The sequence below is a fragment of the Ovis aries genome, chromosome 1 (genome assembly GCF_016772045.2).
Source record: "Ovis aries strain OAR_USU_Benz2616 breed Rambouillet chromosome 1, ARS-UI_Ramb_v3.0, whole genome shotgun sequence".
In the NCBI taxonomy this organism is placed as follows: Eukaryota; Metazoa; Chordata; class Mammalia; order Artiodactyla; family Bovidae; genus Ovis; species Ovis aries.
The window spans coordinates 208,799,881-208,814,471 of record NC_056054.1 but is presented as its reverse complement, the minus strand read 5'-3'; the positions used below and the strand labels follow the sequence as shown (position 1 = coordinate 208,814,471).

The window sequence follows — 14,591 nt, the reverse complement described above, 5'->3', positions numbered from 1 at the left end:
TCCTCCTTCTGCACAAGTGGAGGAAGGGAACAGAGAAGTAGGGCATCACAATCAGCAAATGAAAATCCCCCAAGCTATTGACTGCGACCCACTGCACTAGACAAAAGGAAAAGGGAGACCTCATGAGAAAGTAGAGGCACATTTCTCACCCCCAGGAAAGGCTTTGCCTCATAGTTTTATCATCCTAAACAAGACACATATAACTAAAGGATCACTGCTTGCCTTTTAAAATACAGTTCTGCTACAGCAGTGAACTCTTCAACCTCTTCAACCTCGGTACTTCGTTTTCATTCCCTAAAATATATTTTTAAGCTGGAGTGAATGAATTCATATCTAGTGAAACACCTGAGAGAATTTAGCAAATCTGGAACAGAGACAAGAATACGTAAATAAGAAGCACTATAATACCGAAAGTAAAGGACTTAAAAAATGTCTCCAGCAACACATAAAAGCTACATATTTAGAGACACAGAGAAATCGGTTTGGAAGAATACACAGTATGTTAGCAGTACCAGTTACCTCTGGGAAGGAAAAAGTGGGGTGCGGAAATAGGGATTTTAAAGAGCATTTTCCCTTCCAACAGGGCTGGAATATTTGACAGTGAAAATGTGTGTTATGTCTACTTGTGTGATAAGTCAGGTGAAAAACCACCTAACCATCCGTCGACAGAAGGATGAATTCAGACAGTGGGACACTGTATACTATTTAACATGAATAAATTATAGCTACAAGTATTATCATTGATTGATGCTTTTGAACGGTGGTGGAGAAGACTCTTGAGAGTCCCTTGGACTGCAAGGAGATCCAACCAGTCCATTCTGAAGATCAACCCTGGGATTTCTTTGGAAGGAATGATGCTAAAGCTGAAGCTCCAGTACTTTGGCCACCTCATGCGAAGAGTTGACTCATTGGAAAAGAGGGAGGGATTGGGGGCAGGAGGAGAAGGGGACGACTGAGGATGAGATGGCTGGATGGCATCACGGACTCGATGGACGTGAGTCTGAGTGAACTCCAAGAGATGGTGATGGACAGGGAGGCCTGGTGTGCTGCGATTCATGGGGTTGCAAAGAGTTGGACACGACTGAGTGACTGAACTGAAGTGAACTGTATTATCATTCCCTGGTACCTCAGCTGGTAAAGAATCCACAATGTGGGAGACCTGGGTTTGATCCCTGGGTTGAGAAGATCCCCTAGAGAATGGAACAGCTACCCACTCCAATATTCTGGCCTGGAGAATTGCATGGACTCTATAGTCCATGGGGTCACAAAGAATCGGACATGACTGAGGGACTTTCTCATGTATCATCATAGATAAACCTCAAAAATAGTGATGAGAAAAAAAGAAAATGACAGAGATATCTTTCTATTATGATGCCATTTATATTGATTTTGAAATCATAAACAATGCTATATATTATTTATGAATACATATGGTATTAATATAATTACGTACATGAAATAGTAAATTCAAGATGTGGATTTGTCTGGGGAGGCATGAAACTAAAATTGGGAAAAGGTACAGTGGGTTTCAGCTGAATCTTTACTTTAAAATATCAGAATAAAATGTAGCAAAATGCTAGGATTTGATAGTGCTGGTGAACTGGTTGATGAGTATATGTATGTCTGTTTGGTAATCTGCTATACTTTGTATATGTGAAATAATTTTTAAAATTTTTAATTTTTGTACAGTCATGTTCATAGCAGCATTATTCACAATAGCCAAGAGTTAGAAACAGCCCAATGTCCATCAATAGATAAATGACAAGCAAAATGTAGTATACACATACAATGAAATACTATTCAGCCTATAAAGGAAAGAAATTCTGACATACACTACAACATAGATAAACATTGAGGACATTATGCTAAATGAAATAAGACAGTCATTAGGAAACAAATACTCTATGACTTTGCCTACATGTGGAACCTAGTCAAATTCACAAAGTAGAATGGTGGTTGTCATGCTCAGAGGGAAGAGCATATTTTTAATGAGCTAAGGAATTTCAGTTTGGGAAGATGAAAACTGTTCTGGAGTTGGGGTGATGATAATTGCACAAGAATATGAATGTACTTAATGATGCCACTGAATTGTAGACTTTAAAATGGTTAAAATGATATACTTTGTTATGCATATTTTACTACAATTTTAAAGTTCTTTTAATTTAAACAAATCACAATTATATATATATATATATATCTTCATCAACAAGTGAAAAGTCAAAGTGTTAGTTGCTCAGTCATGTCCAACTCTTTGCAACCCCATGGACTATAGCCTCCAAGCTCCACTGTCAATGGGATTCTCTAGGCAAGAATACTTGAGTGGGTTGCCATTCCCTTCTCCAGGTCTTCTGCACCGTAGAAGTATTCTTTACCGTCTGAGCTACCAGGAATGTCCATCAATGGAAGACCAAACAAAAAACAAGAAACTCTGGAAATTATACAAGGGAATAGTACATAGTCAAAAAGAATGAGATCCACACGTGCTGGTCTAGAATGACTGCCAAGGCAAACGGGCCACTGGAAAAAGTGTATGGAATGCCACCATTCATACTACATAGCATATCTCTAGGAAAAAATATCTAAGAAATTGGTTAACTGTGATCACCTCTGGGGAAGAAACAGGGGAGCATGAGTTTAGGGGTGAGATAAGGACTTACCTATTCAAAAACTCAACTGGTTTTCCTTTTTTTAAAACCGGTTTTTCAATGATCAATTCTCTAAATTATCCATATGACCAAGAGGGATGAAACTAAATAACTGGAATTCACACCTAATACCCCAACTCTGAGTAGCTAAATTTTAGAGAGGTTAGGTAGTATGCCCAAGAGCACACACGTGACAGAACTGGCTAGTTATCTTAGCATGCACTTATTCTAAGGATGCAAAATATTTGATAAAAGACTTTAAAGTATGTCTCTGTACTGCTAGTTTATTGAGGCAGAAAACAATATGTTCTCCAAAGCAAATTACATTTGCTTAGTACCATGTAGTTTAGTTTGTATACTGTCAGCATGATTTACGCATCTGGTAACATTTGCCCCTGTACCTAATTTTTTAAATGTTTCAACAATCGTCTTTAATGAGAGGTTTTTCTAGTCCTTTCCTTCTAGACTTTTGTTGACTATCATTTTAACAGTTTCCATGTTTGTTTTTCACAAACCCAAAAATGTGTGAATGATGGATTCTTTAAAGCAAAATAGACGTTTTTAAAAACATCATAAATTCATACACATATATGCATACAGGGGCTTCCCTGGTGGTTCAGATGGTAAAGAATCTGCCTGCAATGCAGGGGACCCAGCTTCAGTCCCTGGGTTGGGAAGATTCCCTGGAGGAGATATGGCAAATCACTCCAGCATTCTTGCCTAGAGAATCCCATGGACAGAGGAGCCTGGCAGGCTCCATGGGGTCACAAAGAGTCAGACACAACTAAGTTACTAACACTTTCACTTTTCACATATGCAAATACATACAAACATATATATCCTGAATGCAGATCTGCCACCTTCCTCACTCTGCACTTTGGCAGCTAAAGCTGTAAAAGAACACACTCAGTATCTCCCAAAGACATACCTGCCTTTACTTTATGTACAGATAAAAACTCCTTCCCACCACTAGGTGGTTTTTAAGCAAAAGATCCTTCTTCAAAGATAGTGTACCAACCACATTCAAACGGCTCACTGTAAGATTTAGAGAGTCCACAGGGTGGCACTAGATACCTTTGGTCAAAGTCCATACCCTAGTAAGCTATTTCTAGAAAACAGGGATAGAAAAGAGCCTCCGGCATCAGCAAAGATTAAAAACTGAAGCTAATATGAAAGACATCTTGTTCCTGTCTGGAGGGATGGCTGCCAGCCAAAACACATTTGAAACTCTAATTATGTACTTAAAGACTTATCCAAAATGCCAAGCAGAAGTTATAGACTGCCCGTGGAGGAGCATATTTCTTCCAGTGGCAAATTTCCATCTGTTCCTTTGGACATACTTCATTACAAGTATTTGATCACCTTAAAACATATTTCCATCTACTCCTCCTTAATACACAACTCTCTCTTTCTCTCACACACACACACACAATAGAGTGTATTTTTAGGTAAATTTTTTCCTTGTAGAGGGGAAGAACTCATAATCATATCTCTATTAAATAGTATTTATATTTCAAAATAGTTACTTGCCTTTATCTTTTTTGCAGTTCCCAATTTTCAACAGCTTATGAATATCTCACAAGAGGAACAAAACTCAGTGGGTTCATCCTCACCTCAGATGATAAAAATCTTAAAACTTATCATAAAAGATCTATTTCTGATCTTAACACTTATATCGATTCATAATAGACTGGGAACGTTTAGTGTCAGTCTTTTCCATACAGGCAATTTGAAAAGGTAACACCCAGTGCTTGACCTTGAATAGATTTTCAGCAAACAAATAAGCCTTAGACATGCCTGAAGAAAGAAAATCTAACAAGCTCAAGTGGTTTAAAACTATTTTTATGTTCATTATCATGACTTTAAGCTAAAAATCTCTTGGAGATGATTTCATAAAATGTGCTGATGCCTTGAGTATTTTATAACACAGATAGATTCAATGATATCTGTTCTCTTCATTCAGAAACATTTTTTTGTGCAGACACAAGAATTTTTCCCACGACAGCAAGTGTATGTGTCTTGCATCCCGATTAAACAAAGCCCAGCAGCATCTCCCAGGGCTCTAACCTTTTTAAAATGAGTATTTAAACTGAAAAGCACATTGCATCCTGTCAACCAGAGTGCTTCAAAGACCATACCCCTATAATACATTGTTTATATAAGCTGATTATATTTGCAAAAGTATTTTATATATGAACACCCAAAAGATTATTGGGCATATTTGCCTCTTACTATGTGTTTACTTCCAGAAGCAACGGTTACAGTCCTGCTAAGCAACTTTTCTCAGAATTTGAAGGAAAGATTAAACTTAAATCTAAAAATTAAATCTATCAATAAAATTGAGAACTTGCTCCAATTGAGCGAGGTGAACTCCAGCAACGGGAGAATGGGGTAGCGTAGGCAGCAGGGTTAACTCTACTGCACACCCAAGTAGGTGACAATATACTCTGAGTTCAAGGAAAGAGCTGTGGACTGTGGCTAGGTCATGTCTGCTGACTCTTTGCGACCCCATAGACTGTCGCCCGCCAGACTCCTCTGTCCATGGGATTTCCCAGGCAAGAATACTGGAGTGGATTGACACTTCCTTCTCCAGGGAATCTTCCCAACCCAGGGATCAAAGAGCATCTCCTGCCAAGTCTCTTGCACTGGAGGCATACCCTTTACCACAGAGCCTCTGCGGAAGCCCCATGAGTTCTAGAAGCAGGTGGCAAATTACATGCAGATGGATAAAAGGTGAATCCTCAGCCATCAACCATCTGCATCAAAAATAACACCTCAGCACCTCAGTGCTGACAATGCACCTTCTGTCTTTGATCCTCCTCACAACCAAACGATTTGCAGACAAGACTCAGAAACTCTTTTATTAAATTGAACACAAAATGACTGCTATAATAACGTCAAGCCTTTATCAGAAATCAGTACATAAATGAGGATACACAGCCAAAATGAGCCATCAACAGAAGCAGTATAAATTTTAAATAACTTTCAGGATTCTCTATTCAATATGCTTAAGAAAATAAAACCAAAAGAGCAATTTCAGTTTCACAGTTCACAGTTGATTGGCTTCAATCCCAAGACATTTTTGTCATTTATGTAGCCTCAGAACACAGATTTCCAAAGTGATGACTGGCACAAAGCCCCAACAGCATACACAGATGTTAAATCCCTGTATGACATTTAGGGGAAACTGTAGGAAACAAACGCAATTTCATACAGTTCTGGCAGGCATTTTTTAGCTATATCCTTTATCAGAAACATCGTTCTAGGGAAACAGTAAAAGCAATTTTTAAAGTTTGCCATGCCATTAAATGAAGGGTTGTAAAGTTTCCCTTGGCTCCATGATTTTATTCTCTAATTTAAAACAATGAGCTAAAATGCAACATTAACAGTGAAAGCAAAATCAGTTTTGCTTCTGGATCTAGAGCATACATCCAAGAGAGGCAACTTATTGTCTTAGCAGACACACGGAATGCTTTAGAGTAGAGTCTGCCACACACTAGTAAGGCATTTCAAAGCAGACACCCCATACCCAGACTAAATTATTACAGTCAGCTGAGGATATCACAAGGTGGACACCAAGTAACACAGAATCAACATGAAATTCTTACAAAATGACACACATTTACAAAACCACAGGAAGATGCTCAAGTACCAAAAGAAGGTAAAACAATAACCAGCCACTCTAAAAGTTTTGTTCCTGTAAATGCCAGATTTTCAGAATAGAACAAACCGCTTTATATGTGCTTTGCACTAGGATAATATTGTTCACCCGGACATGTGGGGTTTCTTTTCCTTAAAAAAATATATCATGTAGAGAATATACATATAATCAGTGATATAGAACATTTATTTTCACTAGTGAGGGGGTCACTTAAGCACTTACACAGAAAGAGTTATGAGTGAATCATGAAGGTTATGTAAATATGAAAGGAAATCTGATAAAACCTGTGTTATTAGTATTTAACAGCAAAGTGAGATTTTTAGCAGTTGCATTGACTTAATGAGAAACTATGACCATGGAAAAATCTTTCAAGTTCAAAGAATTGTAAAATGTCCAAAAAACTGAAAGTCTAATTAGTAAAAATACATAGTTTCATTTTAAGTGCCCTAAAGGGAGTGTTTATTTTGAAAGCCATGAATTTTATCAAAGAGCACAAGAATATGAATCCAGGATATCAAAATTTCAGTTCTGACTTACCCACTGAATCTTCATAATCTGCAACAAGTCACTTAAATTCTTCTGATTTTGTCCACAAAATAATTGGCATAAAAATAAAGGCATATGTCAATAACTTTTTCCTAAACAGTACTAGAGTAAAGCTAAAGATGGTTACTAAGGCTTACAATTTCAACAACTCATTGTACAGTACAATCATTTTTAATCCTGCTAATTATGGCTAAGAGAAAGCATGGGCAGTTACAATTCTCAGGGAATTCAAAGGCTTTAGATAAACTAATGGTTTCAACTTTCTAAACGACTCCATCTGTTCTTCTAGAGTTGTTTTAAGCAGCTAATCGTCTGTGGGATTGACCCTTTATGCCTCTCGATTCTCTGGTAGAACAGGTGAAAGCAGTAAAGGGAGAAATGATACCATGGAGAAAAAAGCAGCAGTAGATTGAAATGAGGTATAAGCTGATTTGATAAACCCCAATCAGTAATTTACAGTTTTCTAAAGAAGCTGCATAGTTGAGCAAACATACGTCAAAAGAGAGGGATAAAGAAAAAATTCTTATCATGAAGCTTTAAAATGTATGACAATTAAGCATTAAAATGACCAACACCAAAAAACTTCAGTTTAAAAAGGAGTTGTCTTCCCTCACTCTAAGCATATACAAAAACAGAAACAAGAAGGCTAAAGTCCACAGGAGAAAAAGACATATGTTAACTGGCTCAGGTTATCAACTTCATACACTGCTTGTTAAAAGTTGTTAATATGTAAACAGATATTAAACTATAATTAATTATGCCTATGCTGAATTGTTCAGGGAAGTATCTGAAATTTACACTAGAATGTATATATTTTTTTAATTCCATTGTTCAACGGATAAACAGAGGGACAGACAAATATATGGTAATATAAAGACAAATATATGGTAATATAAGTACTGGAAAATGTTAATAGTAGAATCTAGTGCTAATATACTGTAAAATTCATCAACTTTAAGGTACATTTAAAATTTCTAATAAACTGTCAAGAAAAATGTTAGCATTTCTGCAGTAAAATTAATTTAGCAGTGCATTTAGAGACTCAAAGAGTACAGGCAATTTAGAATTTTTAATTCATTATAGTAAGGAAAATTTTACTTGAAAACATCTTGAACCTGATTTGTAAAGGTACCTGTTTTAAATGTAGAGATGAATCATAACAGCACAATGAATAAGCATTATGCATGACAGTCTTCACACACTTCATGTGCAAATACATAATTCTATCCTCTCTACAGTATTAGATAAGACAGTATTTGAAAATGACACTGGAATAAAGTTTTTCCAAACATCAATATCAAGCTCTTCCCAATCCACCACACTATCGATCACTAAATATAAACGCAATGCAGATCAAAGTGGAAAAAAAAATCAATGACCATTGCCAGCCTTGTACAACTGGATTCATTTTCAGGATGTATGGTTCCTGATCAATTATCATATAGTTTTACTCAATATCAAATTGCGATTGCATGAATTAAAAAAAAAAGATGTAGAACATAGAATTCACACAAAGCTTTGTTACTCCAAGCTCCTATTTTATGCATTGTGACTAATGGCAATAATTATATCATCTCTTCTTTCTGTGAAATGCTAAAACTTGCTAAAGGCACTCATAATCTGGGCTTAACAAAGACAGGGTCACATGGGACCATAAGCCAGTATTTTTTTGGTAGCTACCCAGAAGAGGAGTTGATAAATGATCCTCCCATTCATAGTGGGAAGACAAAGTCAAACAGCTATCAGTAGAAATGTCATATGAGAAGCTATTTACACAGCTATTTGTCCCTTCAGTAAGACTGATAGTGATAGCTCACAATGACAGGGGTCCACCACCAAAAAAATTAAAGCAACAAGACATTCTTTATGATGCATGAAACTTCTAAATGGTGATCTGGCTGGTTGAAAAAAGAAAAGCCAGCAAGATAGAATCTTTTTAAAGTATCTGTTCAAAAGCTTGCATTAAACTTTTACCTATACTGACAAAACATTTCTCTACTTCTAAAGCAGCTCTGTTGTCTTTCATATATGCCCCACCAAGTTTTTAAAAGGTCCTTCCAGCCTGTGTTCTGACACTGAGGAAACAAAACAGGTTAGGTTCCAAATCCATCACTCCTAGGCCTCTCTGTAGAGGGTATTATGCAGAACAGTTACATGTCTCCCCTGACACAAGCGAGACTCGTTTTACACGGGTCACTGAACAGTCCTCCAACTGTCGTCGTTCATAGTCTCCGCTGATTCAGGAGTGAGGGAATCATTAAAACCACCATTAATCCCTCGAGTCTATCTACAAATGAAGATTTAATCAGATATATAATATATATGTATATACACATACATGTGTATATATATATATCTTTAATCCTAGTTCAAAGTGTAGATACAAGCAAGCACACCAGTATTGGAGAACAGCTCTATAAAATAAGGTGGAAGATCTCATGCTTTCCTTTCAGCTGTTTAAGTTAGAGGGACATGGAGATGATCTCAGACAGCCATGATTTTTCATTCAATCTCAGGGTTTCAAAAAATTCTAAATGGTTTTCTAAGTTTATCAACTAAGGAAGAGGGGCAACAGTGAGGAAGAGTTGGAGGAAGTTTTTGCAAATGGTATAGGACAATTATTCGCCTTGCAGATTTCAGTGCAATAAGAGACAAATAGACACACGTCATAAACAACATGCACATATTTACAAGTTGTGATACAGGACATACAAAGACAAAACCAACAAAACATTTCCTGTTCAATGTGGATTTGAAAGGATTACATGGCACACTCAGCTCTATAGCTGAGTATTTTTGAAAAAACACTTCCAAGACATAAGCAATCTAATCTTTTAATTGGAACACCAAAATTTTTCCTTTACATCTTCTTGCCCTCAATATTTTAGAAGAGTTTCTAATTGTTATCTTCAACATTGATTTCTGAATGACAACTTACATGAAGATATTCACAGAGAAGAGACTTTGATGCTCTGCGTTCTTCTTGCCGATCTACTTATTTGACTAAAGGTTTTCCATTGGTTAGGTCCCTGTCCATCCTTGTATACAGTACATAAAAAGGTATTAATGTGATTCCTGGGGAGCACAGGTGCATATTCTAAGGTATATTACAGAGCAGGACCTGATTTTACTAAATGAAACTGACAGAGATCACATATCACTGAGTGCAGTACTAACAACAGCCTTCTTTGACAGGAAAAAAACAACACTGTCCGTAAGGAACGCATGAGTATGAGAAACTGTACCATGCAGAGGTGGATTCACCCAGGCATTTCCTTTCTGACACCTCTCTCACCGTTTGTTTCACCTATGGAACACAGGAGAATATTGCAAGGTAACAGGCCAAAAACACAACCCACTGTCATAGAGATTTGTGATTTGTTTTTGGATGTGTATGTAACCTTTATAATCATGGAAGTTATTTATCAACTGCCTAGAGTTTGGAAAGTAAGGAGCAAACCCAGCTATTGTAGGCAATATGGTTTCTAAGGTGTCATATAAAGCAAACATCAGTCTTTTTTAGTGCAAAGAAATAGAACAAGTAAGAAACAACACTATAAATCTAACTTTTTTCTTTAAAAGAAAATGCGTTTATGCATTCATAACATCTGTTAAGGGCACTGAGAGACTAGAAACCTGAATATGCAAGGCCAGGAAAAACACCAAGGCCTTAAGTCCACTGCTATTACATATATAAAATGAAACTCTTAAGTGGGCAGAGTAGAGAAGATCCTTCCATTAATTTTATCTGCAAAGGAAAAGCTGAAAGTGGATGAATGCCACTTGTATAAAATGTAAATTCTTATCCATAATCTTTTACTGATATCTAAGGATCCAATGAAATCTTCTCTATGGTATCACATAAAACTATATATACATAGGTTTATATATGTGTGTGTGTATATAACTACATATATATATACATATACATGTGTACACATATATGTAGTCACATACAGAGAGGGGAAAAAAGAATTTTTAAATAATTGTAGAACCACGTGGCCAGCACTGTCATATTAAAATCTACCAAAAAGTTACACTTAGCAGCAAAATGAGTAACCTACTAATCAATAAGAGAAGCTCTAAATTGCCCTAAAATAATCAATTATACTTTATAGCTTACTGCAAAAAGTGTTATTATACTGATTCACAGGTCTAGATAGAACTTCAACAGAACATTATTTCATGCTTCTGTTTCTGGGATAAAATAAAATTACTAAGTAATTCTACTTTTCAAAAAACCATGACTTCAACAGAAGGGTAACTTGAGAGTGTACCAGAGAATGTACCAGTGTACCAGTATCACAAAACTTAATTTTAAATATGGGTCTAGATAATTCAAAAATTGTTCAGAAGTACAAGGAATGGAATGATGATTATAATTTTCCTTCTCCTTATCTTTTTGCCTACAGAATTTTTAAGGAAAAATAGGAGTTTTATTTTTAATTAGTAATATAAGCAATCAAAAGTGAATTTACCATAGTGCAAAGATATTGCTCAATATAAACTTCTATGAACATGGCCTTTCAAAAGGAGTATGGATGAGCACCCATCTTATCCATGTAAATATAGCAAATAAGTAAAATACAGTTAGTGAAAGTTCATAGAATCCTCCATTGGTTAATCTAGACAAAACACTAGAGCTTCTCATTTTAAAAACAAAAAGCAAAAATAATAATACTGTTATAACTATCAGATATGACAGTAATCTATATTTTTATTAATCTATATCCTCAAGGAAGCTGAATTATAAAGAATAATGCCAAAGTTCGGGTATTTTTCTATTGGAAATGATACTAAAATTTGATTAACTGTTTTAAAAAAATTCTTTTCTTTCTTGGAAATAGTAAAGTAGTGGTATTTTTCAGGACAGTCTATAAATTAGCAAGACAAAGAAGAATGTAAGTAAAATGTAAGGATCCATTTATCTAAAAAGTCTATCAGAAAAAAACATCAACGGTTCTGAACTTACGGTTGAGACCATCACATAAGTGCATGTTATTATCACGAAGTAACTCTAAGCTGAAAAATCAAACACATTTCATTTCCCAACACCAGCTGAAAAAAATACATTAAAAAAAAATCACATCTATCCTAAACTTATTGAATATTCAAATATGGGGCTTGGAAAACCTACACCACCATTCTGGGGCATGAAAATGAGCTAACTGGATAAGCTAATTCAACTGGAGGAGAAAAAAAGAGGGGGAAAAGAAGGTGAATTTAAATGTGCGAAATTCACAACTGAAAATCAAGTTTCACTATCTGAAGTACACAAACACATTAGAAGTGTCTGACTGTGCAAGAAAACCTGCATTTCAATAAGGAAGGGACATGATAAACAGAAAACACTGTTCTAGGCAAGATTCTAATGCAGTTTACACAGTATATCCTACTGAAAATTCATTGAGTTGAGAAGGTAATTCCAAAGAAACCTTGGGAAACTAAAATCTTTGCTTACCTGCTTTTACTATGATCTGAAGCAAAAACTCAATGAAATTATTTAACAATACATAACACTAACACTGTAAAAGAATATGAAGTTTTTAAATAGTTAAAGCTCTAAGTGGTCAGGCTACTAGTTGACCAGAACTTGGTCAAGATGAAAAGGTATGTCTCATGGGGTAGGTACGTCACAGGCTTTAAGCAGCTCAACACAACTGACCTGAAAAAGCATCAAGACTTAAGCATATTCTCTTCCTTCCCCAATTCTGATACCTTATGGTACCACTGCAGGTTACGTGTATTAACATTAAGCAGAGGAATGTACTCATATCAAAAGAACCACAAAGCAGGGCATGTTGACAGAAGGCGAGCAACAGGCAGGACAAGCTGCTCTATCTGAATATGACAATCACTATACGTAGCCCAGATTCTCCATCTCATTCCTGTATCGTTGTTCAGACACCTTGCTTTTATGTTGCTTGCTCTCTAAATGCTGCCGGAATTCCACCTCTTCGCCAGCCCCGACATTACACATGGAGCAGTAAAACTGGCCGCTTGGAGTAACACACATGGCCAGATCACGGGGGATTCTCTGCCGAGAGCGGGGACCGAAGTAAGGACCTGCTGAAACAGAGACAAGAGCAACATATTCACTTCAAGATACCCACTAAGCGAATGACGGTCTGACCAATTATCACTGTCATCTGTAATTCTAACCTCGAAGTATAAAATTCACAGATTCCTAGTTTGAAAAAAATGGGAAGTTAACGGGTTTTTTTATTTACAATTTTATACACGTTCAGTCTAAAAAGCTAAAATGACTCCTCCAACTATTGCCAGAAACGTTACTGTAGAGCCAAACCCAAACTCTAAATGGCAATGTCTCTAAAAAGTGAATATAATTTTAGAAACACTTTCATTTCTAAGCATTATGTCAAAAGTTATATCATTATGCTAATATTTTCATCCAAAAATTCTACTTCTAAGAATTTCACTAAGAAAATGTTGATAATTTTTGCATAGAGATTTATCAATGAGGACATTTATTTAACTAGAGTTTATAAAAGTTTTTTTGGGAGGGTAAGGATAAAGGAAAGATCCAAACATACAACTCAAAAAAAATCATAGCAATGAATGTAATGAAAGACTAAATAGTCACTAAAACAATGCTATAGAAAACTCTGTAATTACAATATTTGATTATAATATGCCATTACACTGAATAAGAATATCACAAAATATGATCACATTTCCATTTTACAGAAGTAATACACACAAAAATGTTGGTGGAATTATTGATAATTTTATTTTCTTTTTTTATATAACTGACTTAAGTTGGACCATTAGCTCAATACTTTTCTGCTTTCCTACTATAATAATAAACATTTAAGGCTGAGAGTTGGACTGTGAAGAAACGGAGAGTCGAAGAATTGGTGCTTTTGCACTGTGGTGTTAGAGAAGACTCTTGAGAGTCCCTTGGACTGCAAGGAGATCCAACCAGGCCATCCTAAAGATCAGCCCTGGGTGTTCTTTGGAAGGAATGATGCTAAAGCTGAAACTCCAGTACTTTGGCCACCTCATGCGAAGAGCTGACTCATTGGAAAAGACTCTGATACTGGGAGGGATTGGGGGCAGGAGGAAAAGGGGACAGAGGATGAGATGCTGGATGTCATCACCGACTCAATGGGTTTGAGTTTGAGTGAACTCCGGGAGTTGGTGATGGACAGGGAGGCCTGGAGTGCTGAGATTCATGGGGTCACAAAGAGTCTACTGAATTGAACTGAAGGCTTTTCTCAAAATGTTACTTTGACTACATGCTACAAATTTTGATACATTTTTATTATAATGTGATTCTAAGAATGTTCAATCACCAGTATGATTTTTTCTTTGGCGAGAGAGTTACTTCAGTTCAGTTCAGTTCAGTCGCTCAGTCATGTCCGACTCTGCAACCCCATGAATCGCAGTACTAGAAATGTTTAAAAACTTCCAAACACATACAAATTCTGCATTTTTAATATTATTGACATCTCATTTACTTGTACTCTGATCCAAGAACATAAATCTAAATGGCCTTCTGTCCTAAAGGTTTTCGTTGTTTTTTTTTTTAATCTATGCTAAGACAGCTATCTTAGCTTCCTTCATTTCAACTGAATATTTTCTATTAATCTTACAATTTTCTTTTCACTGGGACTTTAAGTTTACATTTATTGCAACAATGATAAGTGTTTCAGACTTTCATGAGACTTATTACATTGTGTTCTATATGTCCCTTTTTCTAGGCTTCTTTTGCCTTT

At 36.1% G+C, this 14,591-nt stretch overlaps 1 protein-coding gene across 6 annotated transcripts in view; it reads right to left on the bottom strand.

Moving 5' to 3' along the window:
- Positions 1-5,479: 5,479 nt before the first annotated feature.
- The window catches only part of ZMAT3 (zinc finger matrin-type 3), a 39,319-nt gene continuing 30,207 nt past the window's right edge, over positions 5,480-14,591 (bottom strand). For 3 of the 6 annotated variants that reach the window (XM_004003136.5, XM_042234224.2, XM_012098748.5), the window contains exon 6: positions 5,480-12,921. In XM_004003136.5, coding sequence (XP_004003185.1) covers positions 12,710-12,921 — 212 coding nt within the window. In that variant the 3' untranslated portion in view covers positions 5,480-12,709. The remainder of the gene's footprint in view (positions 12,922-14,591) is intronic. The other 3 variants (XM_012098751.4, XM_060405116.1, XM_060405119.1) reach the window with 1 other exon arrangement.